The sequence below is a fragment of the Tasmannia lanceolata genome, unplaced genomic scaffold (assembly GCF_043159265.1).
Source record: "Tasmannia lanceolata isolate RefF3 unplaced genomic scaffold, GAP_Taslan_0.1 ptg000005l, whole genome shotgun sequence".
Lineage (NCBI taxonomy): Eukaryota > Viridiplantae > Streptophyta > Magnoliopsida > Canellales > Winteraceae > Tasmannia > Tasmannia lanceolata.
The window spans coordinates 10,907,940-10,925,148 of NW_027518682.1; the positions used below are offsets into that span (position 1 = coordinate 10,907,940).

The window sequence follows — 17,209 nt, forward strand, 5'->3', positions numbered from 1 at the left end:
AAGTGAGTGTTTACCCATTTCTATTGACTTACCATCTTCTCCAAAAGTTTAAGTTGCTGGAGAAAGGCATTATTTATCTTTTATACTTTAACACTCCCCCGCACATGTGGCCCACTTGGCAAACACGTGGCTCATGTGGTCCCACTTTGGGCCGACTATCGCATGTGAATTTTTGCTATCCGGGAGGTTTGAACTTAAGACCTTTAGCTCTAATACCATGTTAACTTACCAACTTCTCCAAAAGCTTAAGGTGCTGGAGAAAGGCGTTATTTATCTTTTATACTTTAACAATGTCAACTTGATAAGTGATCCAACATCTTTTAATTTCCATCAACAGCATTTTGTTTTTTCATTTATTAGATTGTCCTGCATAACATATCTAATTTACCAATTGCACCTATAGAGCTTGAATCCATGCAGATTGTATGTCTCTCTTGTTGTGCTTGTTTTGAGTTTGTCTTCAACGTTATCATGACCCTAGTTGTTTTGCCCTTTTCCTTAGACATTGTTCTAAGGATTGGGCAGTGGTCTTGTTCCTTCTATTGTATCATAATTCCCTATTTAATGGTAGGGGTCTGCCGAACCATAAAAAAAGAGCTTGAATTGATCATCATTAGATTTTGAGATTATATTATATATGAAATTATTCAGAGCCCCTTGCATTTTGCATTCGAACTGATATTTCTTCACAAACCATAAGACCATAAAAGTTCGATTAATTAGATTTTGGTAGATGACAATTTAAAAAAAAAAAAAACACTAATTTTCTTAGCATCTATGAACTTGTTATCCCAACAACATCTAGTAGTGGGAGGATGAAACTGCTCGGCATCTTGTTAACAAAACGAGAAGTGATGACTTCGTTCTATTAATGTCACATCCATAGTGTTCTCAATAACCAAGTAAATAACTACTTGATTGCTCTATGGAATTGAGATTGCAAAAGAATAACAAAAACTCTAAGATAGAAATTGAAAAAAAAAAAATCAAATGTAGATGGGAGATTCGATAAATCATGTCAGAAAATGATGTAGGACGGTTCCTACAACATTCTAGACTTTTCTTGATTTCTAACATTTTCTATTTTGTTTGCCTTAGTATCTAGTACATTCTAAGATATTCTTCTATTTTAAGGATTCTAACTTGGGTAGGAAGCAATGATGTAGTACCTATAAATATAGGACAAGAGAGTTGTATTAGACATCTTATGGAATAAAATTTCAGTTTCTTTTATCTTTTCCTTGTGGATTCAAGGATTCTTCTTCTCCAACCGGATTGAAGACGGTGATCTTCGCCTTTCCACATGCTTCCGCCCGCGTCATAAAATTCGCTTGTCATATTTACATGTAAGGGGTACCAAAATAGAAGAAAAAAAATACAAATAGCAGCTATTATTGAAAAAAATGAACTCTAACACAGGAGAGATTTCAAGATAAGGTTTTTCTATGATTACCAAGACACGGTTTCAAAATTTTCATGCTATGGTTGATTAGTGGTTTGAAGGATATACAAAGTCTTATATGACATGATATGATTGCTTAGCTGTTTGTTTATCAACTCCGCTACAGGATTTTTGTTGGATTGATAGGGGGGACACTAGAACTACAAGACATATAGACAGTAACAAGAGTGCAATTCCTCTTAAGAATTAGTTGGAGATGAAGTGTAGTCTGCAAGAGAAATTCATTACCATCTTCAATGGTGGGCAAAAGAGCCATGATTCCAAAGCTCGAATTTTACAAAGTATTGAAGCTGAAATCGTTTTCCAAAGAGCAACCTTTTCAATTTCTATGGATACCAAACATTGAGATTTTATATGATGTGTGGACCTGAATTCGAACATTTTTTACAAAAAGTATATTGGGCCCACTTTTTAGGATGATCCAAACCGTTCATTTGATGTGCCACAAAGCAAATAGGCTCCACCTTGTAAATCATCTCTATTTTAACACTCCGATATGCAGAGGGACTGCACATTATAGAAACCTCAGATTGGAGGGTTATGATCATCCTATGGAGATTTTTCTTTTATGAGTTTGGGGTTAGGAAGGACCTCGACCAGAATATATTAAGAAGAAAAGGATAAATACAAAGGGGGGGGGGGGGGGGGGGGGCACAAGCGCAACAAAGGCAGCAAGCCAATACAAGAATTAAAGAGCCTAAAAGCCTAAGAAGGGCACACTATAACATAAAGCTGCTTTTGGCTATCTTGGATCGGAATTTCCAACAGCTCCTCTAGGGCAATCACGGGGGATAGATGGTCCCCTTTCTGGTAGAAATCTCTTTTGGATAGGTAATCAGCAGCTCCGTTTGCCTCCCTCCAGATGTGCGATATTCTGGCCGATTTGAATCTCTCCATTCTGGCAGTGCCGGGAGGGAAAGGAATTCTTGCATTTTTAAATGAGCCTTTTTAAAGAAAATTGAATTCTTCATGGAGGAAAGCGTTAGACAGAGAAGGGGTCCATCCTTCTTGATTAAGAATCTGAGCGAGAGAGTGAGCAGACGCCAAAGATGGTTCACAAATCGATCTCGAGCCGAAGAGAGAACACCCAACGGATGCCACGGCCGGTCCCAAAGATCAATATCTTCTTCTTTACCCACATTGTAGCAAATCAGAGGCTTAATAAGATTTCTACTTCTGAACATTCCTCTTACCCCCCAAGAGAGTTTCCAAGGAGGATTCATAGACCAGAAGTTATTGTTCTTAACATATTTGTTGGAAAACCATCTCCCCCAGAGGGTGTCTTTCTCTTGGATAGAATTCCAAAGAATTTTCATCTGGAGGGCAGAATTAATATCAGTCAATTTTCTGAGCCCAATCCCCCCTTCATCTTTCGTCCTGCAAAAATCCTGCCACCCTATAGAATCGAACTTCTTCTGACTAGGATCATGGCTCCATAGGAGGCTCTGCAGATTTTCTCCACTCTTTCCATGACACCTCTTGGGAGATTGAAGGCTGAAGACCAAAAGATAGGAAAGGAGCTAAGCACAGTTTTTATCAGCTCCACTCTTCTCGCTTGGTTGAGGTGCCTGCTACTCCAACTCGAAATCTTTTTCCTGATTTTTTAATGAGACGAGCAATCCTGGATTCGAAGGTTAGAGGTGAGGAGGGGGATTCCCAGGTATCTTATAGGCATGTGTCCTTCCCTCATTTGAAGGATGTCTGTGAGGATCTGTTCCAGAGAAGAAGACCTCACTCTTTTCCCAATTAGAGCTTCTGAACCAGAGATCTGCGAGAAAACCTTTAGGCATTTTGTAATACCTTTGGCAGACTTAAGACCCCCATTAAGGAAGAAGACCATTAAATCATCTGCAAAATGCAGATGAGTGGTAATACCTATGGAGATGATTTACAGGGTGGAACATATTTACGTGGCCCATCAAATGAACGGTTCAGATCATCCTAAGAAGTGGGTGGGTCCCACTGTACGTTCCGAAAAGTATTGGACTTCATGTGCCCACACCATATAAAATTAGACTTGGCAAAAAGTGACCTGAACCCGCGGGTCCACCCGGCTCACCCGCAAATTCCGGGTCCGGGTCACCAATCTGTGACCCGTTTGAAATTGACCAGCGGGTCCACCCGGCCCGTCAAAACTGGGCCGGGCCGGGTGGACCCGCGGGTGCTCGTAGAGACGTGCAAAAGTTTTATTTTGGCCTTTTTTCTCATAATTGTCATAATTTTTTTAATTTTCTTTGTAGTTGTTTTGGTAATTGTCATATTTTAATACTTGCCATTTTTTAGTAATTTTTCTACTTTTGCTTCCATTTTTCATTTAAAACTTAGTACCCGCATTTATTATATATTGCTATTATTTATTGCTAGCAACCTTTGCACAAATCGTACTTCTGTCGAGCAAAGGATGGGCGACAAGTCGAAAAGCAGCCTCAGAGAAGGTGGCTAGCGAATCCCTATACCAAAAAAAAAATCTTAAAAATAATACATCACAACGGCCCGTGGGGACCGCGTCCGGGTCCAAGCATAGTGACCCGTAAAATTTCCCGGGTCATTTTGACCTGGCCTGTTTGACCCGGACCCGTACGGGCCGGGTCAAAACCGGCCCGGCCCGGCCGTTTGCCAGGTCCGTATAAAATCACCCCCTTTCGTAGGTCCAACTGAAATGATGGAACCTATTTACGCTGTGGCCCATCAAAACGAACGGTTTGAATCATCCTCAGAAGTGGGGCCCACTGTAGTTTCTAAAAAAGTACTGGACCTTTTGCGTCCACATCATATAAAATCTCCCAGATGCCATTTTTTAGGTACAGTTTAAACCTGGGACAGCCCCTATGGTGAAGTTATATAACGACTCAATCACCCTAGAGTGGGCTGTCCCAAGCAAAAAAGGGGTCGAATAGGTCATTTTCCAAATCTTTATGGTCTTACCAAACACACCCTTATTTCAATCTGCCACGTCACGTGTGTGTAAAGATTGCGTGCTTTAAGAGGGCAGTGACAAATTCGTCCCCTTGAAAGAAGAATTCACCCACAGTATTTCTGTTACAGTGGGTGAACTCTTCTTCAAGAGGGGTGTTTTATTCTTTCAAGGGTGGTGAATTTTATCACCACCCCTTTTAAAATCCCCTCTATAAATTCGGTGTCGAACAGCACTTTTCTTAAAAATTCCTTCATGGCGGAGCTAGTAGAAGGTCTGAAGTTTGAGCAGCAGCACGGAAAGGACAAAGTTAGGGTTTCCAGGGTTTGGAAAAAGGACGGTGTTTATTTCTTTGTTGAATGGAGCTTGAACATAAGCCTACTCTCCGATTGCATTCCGGCATATGTTGCCGGAGATAATTCTAGCATCGTTGCTACAGACACCGTGAAAAATACGGTATTTCCGATCTAATTCTCCATTTGTTTTCGTAGTTTTTCTTTTTATTCACTGAATTTTAGTACAAATCCTTTGTTTTTTGAATATGTATTTGTTCATCTTTTGATACATTGTTTGTCTTATTTGGTTGGGATTTGATGTGGTTGATTTGAAATTGAAGTTCTTTTTTAGTGCTAGGAGCGTGTTTGGCTGTTTTGTATTTGAATTTGTTTTTGTTTTCTGGTTCTAAGAAGGATATGGGTATTTTGAATTTGTCTTATTTGGCTCGAATGAGTTCGGTTAAGCAGAAAGTTCCAATCTTTTGTTGATTTGAGAAATTGAAATTGAGATGCATGTGCTTAACTTTATGTTCAAAGATGGATTCCAAACCATATTTCTGCCTTGTTAATGAGGAGGAGTAATCTGTAAGATAAATTTAATGCACAAAACAATGGGGCAACAAATGGTATGTTGGACGGTAGTATTCTGGAATGATGGAGGAAATGAGAAGTGGGAGAAAGTGGTGTCGAGGAACCGAAAAAGGCTGGAGCAGATTGACATGGCCAGAAATAAAGATACTAGGGCTGGATGGTTCTGTTCAAGATGATAGGACAGTAGTCAGAAATGAGAGTGTGCATGTCTACAGACACCCTGCTTCTTATTTCAACTGAGGCACTGTTAAATCATTCATTCTGTACTTCAAAATTGTTCCATGTGTGAAAACAACCAGCTACTCCAAAAGCTTAAGTTACGCTGTTGGAGATGGCGTTTTTTAACACTTCCCCTCACGTGTGGCCCCCTTTTTTTAGGCTTGGCCTACACGTTGCACATGTGGCCCCCTTTTTTGGGTTTGGCCATTGCATGTGGATTTTTGCTATCAAGGAGGTTTGAACCCAGGCATTTGCTCTGATACCATGTGAAAACAACTAGTAACTCCAAAACTTTAAGCTGTTTGAGATGGCGTTATTTAATCATTTACACTTTAACACCATGGTTAACTGTTTCACATTGCTTATGAGTTGACTCCTGTGAACAGGTATATGCAAAAGCAAAAGAATGTTCTGAATTTCTTTCGGTGGAGGACTTTGCGATTCTACTCGGGAGGCACTTCACATCTTTCTATCCACAGGTATTTACCATTCCGAATCGAGTTCTGTTGTCATTTAGTTGTTAAACTACGTCTTTTAGGAATTGCGTAGTGAAAGGCTTTGATTTATTTTCTTTCTATTTGCTTTCTACCATTTTAGAAATGATTTCTTTTCTGCAACTGTGTAATTTATAGAAGTAGCTAACTAGCAGTCCACTCATTCTAGCAACCCAGTCTTTGGTTATCATTGCCAAAACAAAACAAAAATAAATGCAAGTACTGTGTCTCCATATTTTGAGTAATGCTTTCGATTAAAGTGGTCTGTATTTTTTAATTTGGGCAAGTAGTGAGGATCATGAAACCCTACGTTTTCCACTGTAGCATTTATGGCTTCCAATTTTTTCTAATATCTTGCATGGTTTCTTTCATGTATCTTAGAAGTTGAATGCTTATCCCTGTTGTGTAGGTATTTACTGCCATAATCAAAATAGTGGAGAAGCCATGGGAACGTGTTCATATAGACGGTCAACCACATGATCATGGTTTGTATGTTCAATGTTTTTCAAAGAATCAGGTTTTATTTGTTCCATGGACTGTTATAGAAACCGTCTTTGCCATTGCGAAAACCATTGCTATTATCTTTAAACCTCATTTTGGTAGTATATAATCTTATGAGTAGCATGTGGTTCAGGAATAGAGAAAAATAATATAAATGAGTAATGTGACTTTCACTCGAAATGAAACAAAAACGCAATTGTTAACTCTTCAGCACCCATTCTGAATTTGGATTCATCAGATCATAGAGCAACACGTCTACCATAAGTCCCAAGGATCACAGATCAGCCTTATATGAACTATGAAGTACCTGTACGACCTCCTATTAGGCTAATGACTAATGTAAACTTCTACCACATAAAATAAATCTCTCATTTGACTAATCAATCCTTGATTGCCAGATTATTATCCTGGATCCTTCATGTTACTGTTTGTATTCTGGGCCGGCTTTGATTAGTTTTTGTCCTAGAATCTGTTATTTACCTCTTTCCTTTTCACGTTTTAGTAAAATTTAATTAATTGCTTGACTCATGTCTCTCTCTCTTGGTCCCTTTTCATCTTTCCATTCTAATCTTTTTGTTATTTACTTAGTTGAACTTCAATGAAATTGCAATTGCTTGAAATTGGTGCCGTGATGACCTTATTATTGATGATTTTGTATGAATTTCAGATGAAACTATATTTCCAACAATATCTCCAACCCATGCTATATTATTGATGATTTTGTATGCATTTCAGACCCCATGCAACATGAACCTATGTTTCCAACAATGTCTCCAACCCTTCCTTATATAGTGATGGACTATAACTATCTTCCTAAATGACATCTTGTGGGAAAAGATCCTAGGTTCTACCATCAAGAAGGGTGCCTCCTTTTATTATTTTTATTTTCTATTTTTTTGAATGGTGGGTGCCTCCTTTTATTTCTATTTGATATTATGCTTTTGTAGACCTAATTGTGATTCAGATCCATGAATTACAGCATCAACAACTTCTATAATTTGAGTTATTTGGGCACCGTACTCTTTGATTATTCAATGAGCGAATTGGTTTATTGGAGTTATGTTTCCAACAGTTTCCAGGTTGATAACACATCAGAGATGGCCCTTAGTGTTCAAATATTTTCAATTCTAAACCACGAATTTCTTAATTAATTCAGTTTGAGAAGCTATGCCTTAGCTAGTGTTCTTAAGTATTGCATTATTTTCGATGCTTGTAGGCTTTAAACTTGGGTCTGAGAAGCATACAACAGAAGTGACAATGAAGAAAGGGGGTGCTTTCCGGGTAACTTCTGGAATTGAAGGACTGTCTTTGCTAAAAACAACCAAGGTAGCTCATTATTATTTCTTGCATTTTAATTTGAATTTCTGTGTGTAGATGAATGTAATTGTCATAGCTAGAGGTCGCTGCGATCTATATAGAGGTCACTGTTATTGTTTCTGTCATGTGATCTCGATATGGAAAGCAGAGAACCCCCTATTCTGAATTGTCATGCCAGTCATAACAGTGGAAGAAAAATATATAAGACATGCTCAGTTGCTATTTTTGGTGAAACCTAAACTGCAAATGCAATTCAGTTGAACCACATACACCTTGTTTAAGTTGTGTGATCCTTGGGTGACATACTTGGGATTGGGAAAGACACTACCAAGAACTTGTAATCCTATTTTCAAAAAGAAAAAGAAAAAAAGAGAGAACTCGTAATCCTATGCCCCTTAGTTATTTTTGACACGGAAATAGCCTCTCTGCAAAGCAGTGGTAAGGCTACGTACATCTAGCCCTCCCCAAACCCCGCAATGACGGGAGCCTCATTCACTGGACGGCCCTTTTTTTATGTTAAGACCTGGATGAGGGTGGGTTGAGATAACTGGGTTACACCTTATTTAGCCACATGTGTGCATATGTTTAAAATACAGCTTAGTTGTGCACGTGGATTTAACAAGTTGGAAATATGGTATGAACAGAATATGGAAAAATTCGATACATGTCCGAGCACATCTACTATAAACACTATCAAACGATATGGGTTTTTTTGGATGAACAGTTTATGTTCAGACTATACGTGCAAGTTTTTGTTTGAGTCATCTTTTTGGAAACTGATAAGAATCTGGGCAATGTAGACACGCACATCTTATCTGGGAAATGTATGTATGTACACGCACACATATATGCACACACGCATGGGATTGAACAAAGCTTTTTTCATACACACACATTGTATTTAACAGAGCTTTTTCTTTGGTAGGTAAGCTGGGTTTGGGCCTACGACTCAAACAAAAATTTCCAAACTTAACACGAATTTTATGAATACTCGGTCATTTCTCATATATTGTTTGTAAAGCACATGAGAAATTCAAAACTAATGAAAAAGACATTATATTGAAAATTGAATTCAAATCTTAATCTAATAAATGCATCCACATAACATAACCATTCTCCATGCTTTTTTGTTGTCTTATTTAGAAAAAACAAGTATACATATAATAGATATATGTGTTGTAAATAGAATAACCGTTGCATTTTTTATTTTTTTTAAATTTTTCTGGGATCTCAAATCTGAAGTTTGTAACTATGTTTTAACCTATGATTTCAAGATCTTAAATTTGGATTGCCTCATTCACCAATCTTCATCGAAAAGATAACTAATTAAAATGGAAGAAATATTATTAGTGTATGCCAATGGGCAAGAAAAAGCCAAGGATAAAAAAGAAATCTAGTGGCACTCGACTTGGCTGGTGGTAATCCAAGTCGTTTGTGCTTCTGGGAATGTGAAAAAAGAAAAAAATCTCTCCTAATAACCAAGTCAATGATGTCATCAATGTACTTAGTTAATTTCTTGGGCGCTCTTCCTTAACCCTTAACCCAGGAAATATCATTGGAAGAGTCACATTCAGTTCTTTGTTGAAATGACAAAGATTGGATTAAAAAGAATAGGGAAAACCCTGACGGCCGAGGAGGTCTATACAAGATGGAAAAAGAAAACATAGAATGTACGAGAGGAAATCCTTCAAGGGGGGAGAAAGTAAAAAATTTCAAGCCTTTCCTTAGAAACCCTTGTTATGGATAGCCTGTCTACCTTAGAATTAGCATCTCTTTTAATACGGTGATAAGAAATGGATGATCCAGCTACCTAGTCTTAGATCTCATCAATTCAATGCGCAAATCTCCAAGGATGAGACAAGCTGTCCTTCAGCTACCTAATTATGTTTAGGGAATCCCATTCTACTATCAAGTTAGCTAGGGACCTGATGTCAACATGCCTCAACCCTTGAAGGACCGCTCTGATCTCTGCTTCATTTGAATCTGTCATCCCGATAGGGCCAAAGGAAGCTAAAGATGTTACCCCTCTTTCATCTCTAATATACCCCTCCCTTCTCTCTCCAGCAGGACCAGGGTTACCGATACTCGGCTCGTCAAAATTCAACCTTAACTTGCTCGGCTCAGGCGGCTCCCATGTTATACAAGAAGCCTCAACCCGCTCACTGTTGTTGCAGATTTCTCTCCAACTGTACCACAGGTCATGGGCTGAAACGAACCTGAAAGATGGGAGGGATTTTACCTAGGCTATGGTTAAGGCAATTACCTTGGTTAAGATAAATTAAGAGCTTTTCACGAACCCCTTAAAAACCTAGGCATTCCTTTCCTTCCAAAGAACCTAAATTGTAGCTAGAAGGGCAAAGGACGACTCTCCAAAGAATTTTTTCTTCCTTCCTCCATGGCGCATAGAACCAACTATCGAGCCTATTGCGCAAATTCAACGAGAATATCCATAAAATGCTGAATCTACTAATCACTCTGCACAAACATCCCTAGCCAAATGATAACGTAGGAACATATGATCAACTTCACGCACAAGCGCAATGATCGATAATCACCATATGGCGACTACGTAGATGATCCACGGTGAGGATTCTGTCTAGGAAGGTTGTCCAGCCAAATGCGCAGACCCTTGGAGAAGCCGGAATGTCCCGTATCCTGGCAAAGGGAAGAAGGAGCCTGACAAGGAGTTAGGCTCATTATTACATGCTCTTTGTAGTTAGGCTCATTATTACATGTTCTTTGTGTTGGGTGGATGAGGAGTCGGTGGATCATCTTCTGCTCCATTGTGAGGTTGCTTCTAGTATCCAGAGTTTCATGCTCTTCCTGTTTGAGGTCCATTAGGCTTTTACAAGATTGTTAGCTAAAATAATTGATTCTTGGGTCCTCTTCTCTAGTTTGGCTAGGGGTCATGTTCTTTGGAATCCATGTATTATGGCTACTCTTTGGACTGTTTGGTGGGATCAGAATATCAGAATATTAGTGTTTTAGTGTTTCTGGGAGCCTTCAAATCGATTAGAGTGATTTGTGGTTCGGTCTTAGAAGTAGGAATCTTGCCTTGTGGGTGCGGTCCTCGCTCCCGAACCGCAATTCTACGCTTTTTAGGAAGGAGCGACGAAGGAGCTTGTCAAGCCCCACTGATGATTCCTCTCTCCACACCACGTGTTCCTATTATTACTCCCGTGACTTGTTCTTTTAATGCAAGAGGTACGTACAATGGGAATTTTCTTAGGAGATTCATCCCACCTTGAGAGAAACACGAAAATATTTGATATTTTTAAATTTATTTGATCTTTATAGAAACGCCCCCATGGCGCTCCCAACCAAGGTTGCCAGAGCGGGAATCGAAAGTGGGAATCGAAGGCTCCCAGGGAAGAATCATACTTAAGGTTGCCAGAGCGGGAATCGAAACGGGAATCGAAGGCTCCCAGGGAAGAATCCTACTTCCTTGCTCCCAACCTTAGACTCTTCTAGACCCCCATGCTTCCCCGCCCCTGCCCCGCTTCATGCTTCTATGGGTTCAGTCTTCAATCTTCATCTTGTCCTCCTTTAGGCATCCTCTTCCAAGCTCTTTGCTGGGATCTCCAGGTTTGGTCTTTAGATAATCTTGGGACTTCTCTTGTTGCAGCTTCAATCAATCTCCTTACTTGTAATCGACTTCTTTTCCATCGGTGTAGTTTGTAAGCCTTTTTCTTTCTTAGTCGTGTGATTTTTGTTGGTGTGGGACCATCTCAGTATGCTTTTTGGGTTTTTGTTTCTTATACATTTACCACGATAAACAAGTGTGTAAAATGATGAGAACAAAGTATTCTAGTGGTCAGTTAAACATAAAAGCATTCAAATGCATATGCATAATATACACATAAAGATGGCCTATTTGAAATATCTCAGAGAATGCAATATGCAAATGCATAATATGCAATCATACATTCAAATGCATATGCATAACATGCAATCATACTCTTAATGGATCTATTTTGTTTCTTCTTTGAGCAGTCTGGTTTTGAAGGATTTGGCAGGGACTGTTACACTATATTGCCCGAAACAAAGGAGAGGATCTTAGCTACAGAGGTTTCTGCTTCATGGAGGTATAGCTTTCTACTTTTCATTTGACACCACTATTCAACTTTCAACTCTACCACACCATACATGAATTTCTTCTGTGTTGTAAACTTGTGCATTGTTTCATAGCTCAGAAAAAAAGGAAAAATAAAAGAAACTCAAGTGCACGGAGATTTGTGGTTCAATTTTGATACGTTGTATCAAAGATGTAAAAGTGCAATCATGGAGAAAAACTGGTTTGAATAACATACTGGCTTGGTATCAATGAATCCTTATAATACAAGACTAGTAAAAAACCCCGTGCGATGCGCGGGCAAAAAAGGAACTTAATGGTTATAGTAAAAAGATGCTTGTTCTTAAAAAAAATATGAATTAATTATAATTATTGCAATCAGAAAGAATATAATGGAAGGAAGCTTTGTTCCAAAGAGGTTGAAAAGGGGGCAAGGCACATGATTATAACATAAAAAAACCTCTAAAATAGTAATCCAAAGCAAGTAAATGACAAAAGATGGGAAGGAAAAATGTGACTGAACTACTGAAAGCAAAAATGGAAATGATAATCCTAAAATGGGTAAAGAAACATTGAGAAAGGAATTTGTAGAATGCTGTATTTAAAGATGGGCCAATTGATACTACAAAACATATAAAGCTAGCAATATTAGTTGAATTCTACTAAGATAGCACATCTTTAGAAGCTATACAAAGGTGGTATACAAAACATATAAAGCTAGTAATATTAGTTGAATTCTACTAAGATAGCACATCTTAAAGGAAAAATAAACCATGTGCCATTGATATTTTAATTTTTTACAACAGAATCCATGAGAAATTTACTAATTCTTTTTTCTAGAAAGCAGGGCTTTATCTAGGGTTAGTGCAAAATCTAACGGTAAAAGTTTTTTTGTTTTTGTAAAAAACATGGTTGTGGCAAAAACACCTGCTTTATCTAGGGTTAGTGCAAAATGTAACGGTAAAAGTTTTTTGTTTTTTGTAAAAACCATGGTTGTGGGAAAAAATCTCACGTATATGAAGTGTACAGCAGACAAACCATTTAATGGGACCCACGAAATTACTCATCTATCACTAAATTCACAAAATGCCAAAAAAGTCATTAAATTGAAGGTCCCCTAAATAAAAAAAATTATTAGGGTTGGTTCCATTTATGTTTCTCGTGAGAAGTTTCGAAAGAAATTTTCAAAACCTCTGTTATATTTCTGTACATAGAGTATTATTATGTCGTAAAGGCTACGGAATGAACTGTCTAAAGAACAAAGGTGTAGAAACACTTTAAGGAAACCCTTCCCTGCCATTAGCATCTAAAGTGAAATATGAAACTGCATACATAACTTCATGTAGACAACAAATTGTGCGTAGTTGTAACCTAAAATTTATTAAAAATAAAAATAAATGGTGAAACAATAAATAGTAAACCTCACTAAACAGAAGTGGAGTTATTGATTAAAGGAGTTATTGAGAGAAATCAACAATAAATCAATAAAAGATAAAGCATTAGAGAAAAATCAGCAAGAAATCCTACAAAGAAAGAGAAAGAAGACCTGTAAGCATAAAAGACAAAAAGATTAGAGAAAAATCCGGCAACAAATCCTACAAAAAAAGAAAAAGAGCATTGGTAGAGATTTTAGAAATAAATGAATGGTGGTGTTTGGAAAGAGGGGAAAACAACGCTAATTAGAGAAAAATCCTTCACCATAAAAGATAAAGGATTAGAGAAAAGTCAGAAAGAAATCAATAAAAGATAAAGAGCAAAATCCTTTTACAGTTTTACTAACTGTTTTTTTCACCCATTATAAAATTCATGACATGAATTCGAAGCATTTAGTTCAATGTTTGCCTTGCTTAGCATTTAATTCAATGCGCAATCATTGTAAATTGAACAGCCAATGCTATTCATTGCAAAATCCTTTGTTTCAAGGCCAATGCGATTCATAAATTGAACAGCCGCTAATGTAGCTCTGAGAGATAAATAAACCGGTGTAGGCCGGACACATACGTAGGCCAAAATGAAGATATGTGACCCCCCATGTATAGTATGACTAAATTGTCACAAGCTTCTCTCATGTTTTTTTTTTTTTTGAATGGATAATTTTTATCTCTTAGATTCAGACAATGTGAGACTAACAGTTACAGGAGCTGCCTCAAATCAACACAACCGAAGCTATGTCACAATTACAGGAGCTGCCTCCATCTAATCTAATTAACATAATTTATTAAAAGAATACAAAGAAGAACCCATCTATACTTGATCAGTGAAAAGCCTTATCGTCATCATCAAGCCAATCCTGCAAACTTGGGTCCTTTAATTGCTGATACACTTAGATTTATTTTCAATGCAAATTGGTAAATTGGCAACCATAAACATTTATTTCTAGAACTCAAAGATTCTTACAGAAAATTGAACTATTTGGGGAAAATGGGGCAGAACTTCATAAGTCATTAAAATTCTAGAACTCAAAGATCCTCAAAGAACATTGAAAAACTTCGGGAAAATGGGGTAAAACTTCCGAAGACATTAAAATAAAAAAACTGAAAAAGCTCTCTGATATAATTATATAACAAAAAAAAGAACAGAAACAGATGAAAATGTATAAAGTGTACATACCAATTAGCCATAAATTATAGAAAAAATGGAAAAAGAAAGAAACATAAAACTGAAAACGAAAATAAGCTTTTGTGGAAAAGTTTGGAAAGGAAAAATATTTCTAAAATTTCCCTCCTTTTCTACGCAGGTAAAAGATAATTGGAAGCAACCCTATTCAAATTTTATTTACAGAGGCTTACAAATCAACCATAATCATATCATTTCACTCTAAATCGTTGAAAGAAAAAAAAAACATGAAATTTTTTTCCATCAGACATGTTTTTCTTGCAATCCAAACAGGGCCTTAGTGAAATACCATTTGGGTGCCTTACCAAGGAGCAGAACTCGAACGCCCATCTCCTGTGTAAGGTTCATCATACTCTCTCATTCAAAGTTCCTAAACCTTAATTTCATTTGATAGAAGCCAAAGTCCTAATTTTAAGGTTTTTAGGAGATTTGGATGGCAGAAACGAAATAAGGTTTAGGGTTTCCAGAGAAACGACATAGGGTTTAGGGTTTCCAGAGGCGTGGTTTCAGTTGGAAGAGAGAGACAGATTTTCTCGGCAAAGAAATAAGGCTATGAGAGAGAGAGAGAGAGAGAGACGGGAAGGTTTCGGAGAAGAGGGAGACAGAGAGGTGGTACGTGGAGAGAGAGAGAGAGAGAGAGTAGACAAAAAAAGGTAGAGAAAAACACAACGTAGAGAGAGAGAGAGAGAGAGAGAGAGAGAGAGAGAGAGAGAGAGAGAGCTACGTGTCTACCTGAGAAAAGTATAGGGGAGAAAATTTGGGGATGGCACAAAATGTAAATATTAATGCTGACATGTAATTCTCACAAAAAAATAAAAGAAATGTCTTTTTTCTCTAGCTATATAGTAGTAGATACTTACTAAAAATAAATGGCAACACACATCTATCAGTATCTTTTTTTTCCGTTAAAAAAAAAAAAAAACTTACAGCAAGTTTTAGTTTGTTGGTACTTCGTAGTAACTTCTGTGTTACATTTTGTGCTTGATTAAAAGTATAAAATCTGAGATATTTCAAATAGGCCATCTTTGAAGCAGAAAAATACAATCAATGGTATAGTGATCATTCTATAGAAATCAGAACTCTAGCCAATCGTCATCTAGGAAACCTGGATATTTCCCCTATTCCCCAATTTCCCCTAAAATTTCATGTTTTAGTGAATTTTTTAAATGCTGTATTACCCATTTCACCCACCAATTTTTCCTTCACAGTGATTCATCAGCTACATATTGTAACTGCAACATATTATAGTTTGGAATTTTTTATATGCAGGTCACACTCCCAACTAACGAGATTCACAATATATACATTATGGTATGTGCAGGTACACTTTTGAAGGCCCTTACAGCATTCCTTCTATGCCATTTTACTTCGCAGAGAGGTACCTGGATGTGAAGAAAGTTCTCATTGATACTTTCTTCGGTCCACCAAATGAAGGAGTATACAGTCCATCTGTTCAGGTCACACTCTATCACATGGCCAAAGCTGTTCTTGGCAGGTTGTCTTCTTCTCAGCAACCCCATTAATTTTCATGTGTAATGTGTAGGTTTGCATTCAATGGTGTTACGAACTTACGTACTTTGACCATGATATTTTCAGGTTCCCAGGCATAGCATCGATCCAACTTAAAATGCCGAACATCCATTTCTTACCAGTAAATCTGGCTAGTAAGGATAATCCAACAATGGTGAAGGTAGGAGCCATTTATTACTGCTTTTAATTTTGACATTGTGAAGTTTTCCCAGGCAAATGATCAAAAGGAAATACTGGGGGAAAAACCGAATGAAAGAACTTGTTGATTTCTAAAAATTGCCATTTTCCTGTTTTTCAGTAGTATTATTTTGCCATGTTTCCCAAAGAATAGAACCATCCATTTACTGGAAGTAGTTTTTTAAAGATATCTGGGGAACAAGTTGTTTTTTTAAAGTGTTATATTATTTGTTAAAATTCAGTTGATGCTTGTACAAATTTGGATATTTCTTGAAGCAATAGTACAAAGGTAAAGAGTCCAATATTTTTCTTGAATCAATAAACCAGACATCTACTAAATCAGCAGCCTCCTAGCAAATTGATAGGTAAAATATTACGATCATGCCTGTTTGTTCTCTAATCATAGTTTTTAGAAATAAAAGGTGTTTGATTCTACTGAATAAAAAATTCAGGCGTGTAATGGGGATAATTTTGTGAATTTTGAAGCTTCTTTAAGTAGTGCTTATCCATTTACGAGTACTTGTTTCCCGAGCTTTCAAGTTCAGTAGTGATGGCTCTACACTCTACGGAACTGTTTCAGCTGAAACATCTGACCTATTTAAGAGTACAATGTTTGTGAGCATTGCAGTTTGCTGATGATGTCTATTTACCAACAAGCGAGCCACATGGAGCAATCGAAGCAACCTTGAGTCGCCCCTTGAGCAAGCTCTAGAGGCAGTTGGACTATGCTCTACATTCAGCTTAATATATCTATTGGGAGTAACAGGTGTTCCTGTGTTGATCTTCTCGGGTTCTTACCGATCTATACCGTTAATATATATCTATTGGGCTTGTTTATGGATTTTTACTATTAAACTTATGTAACGGCGTACAGTCCTGCTTCTGATTTCTTCCTGAGCTGGAAGTGCAGAATCAGAGAAATAAAGGTGAATAGGAAGTGACATTTACTGTAAATATGTTGGTCTTCATGCATCCACATCTAAAGAGGATTGCTTGCCCTTGATCATTTTCCTATTTAATCCATGATATATTATATGCAAC

At 37.5% G+C, this 17,209-nt stretch overlaps 1 protein-coding gene across 1 annotated transcript; it reads left to right on the forward strand.

The window, feature by feature from the left end:
- Positions 1 to 4,477: 4,477 nt before the first annotated feature.
- On the forward strand, positions 4,478 to 17,122 carry LOC143877469 (uricase / urate oxidase / nodulin 35). Its single transcript, XM_077379515.1, has 8 exons — positions 4,478 to 4,832; positions 5,848 to 5,940; positions 6,365 to 6,440; positions 7,673 to 7,782; positions 11,767 to 11,858; positions 15,783 to 15,956; positions 16,058 to 16,151; positions 16,797 to 17,122. Exons 1-8 carry the CDS (start codon positions 4,632 to 4,634, stop codon positions 16,878 to 16,880), a joined length of 924 nt encoding a protein of 307 aa, XP_077235630.1. The 5' UTR covers positions 4,478 to 4,631; the 3' UTR covers positions 16,881 to 17,122.
- Positions 17,123 to 17,209: the final 87 nt, after the last annotated feature.

Excerpts from the sequence above, each read along its gene's own strand:
- LOC143877469 (XM_077379515.1), top strand. The coding sequence starts at position 4,632 with ATGGCGGAGCTAGTAGAAGGTCTGAAGTTTGAGCAGCAGCACGGAAAG. Across the intron at positions 5,941-6,364 it reads TCACATCTTTCTATCCACAG|GTATTTACTGCCATAATCAA; the intron begins GTATTTACCATT and ends CCTGTTGTGTAG. Across the intron at positions 11,859-15,782 it reads GAGGTTTCTGCTTCATGGAG|GTACACTTTTGAAGGCCCTT; the intron begins GTATAGCTTTCT and ends TGGTATGTGCAG.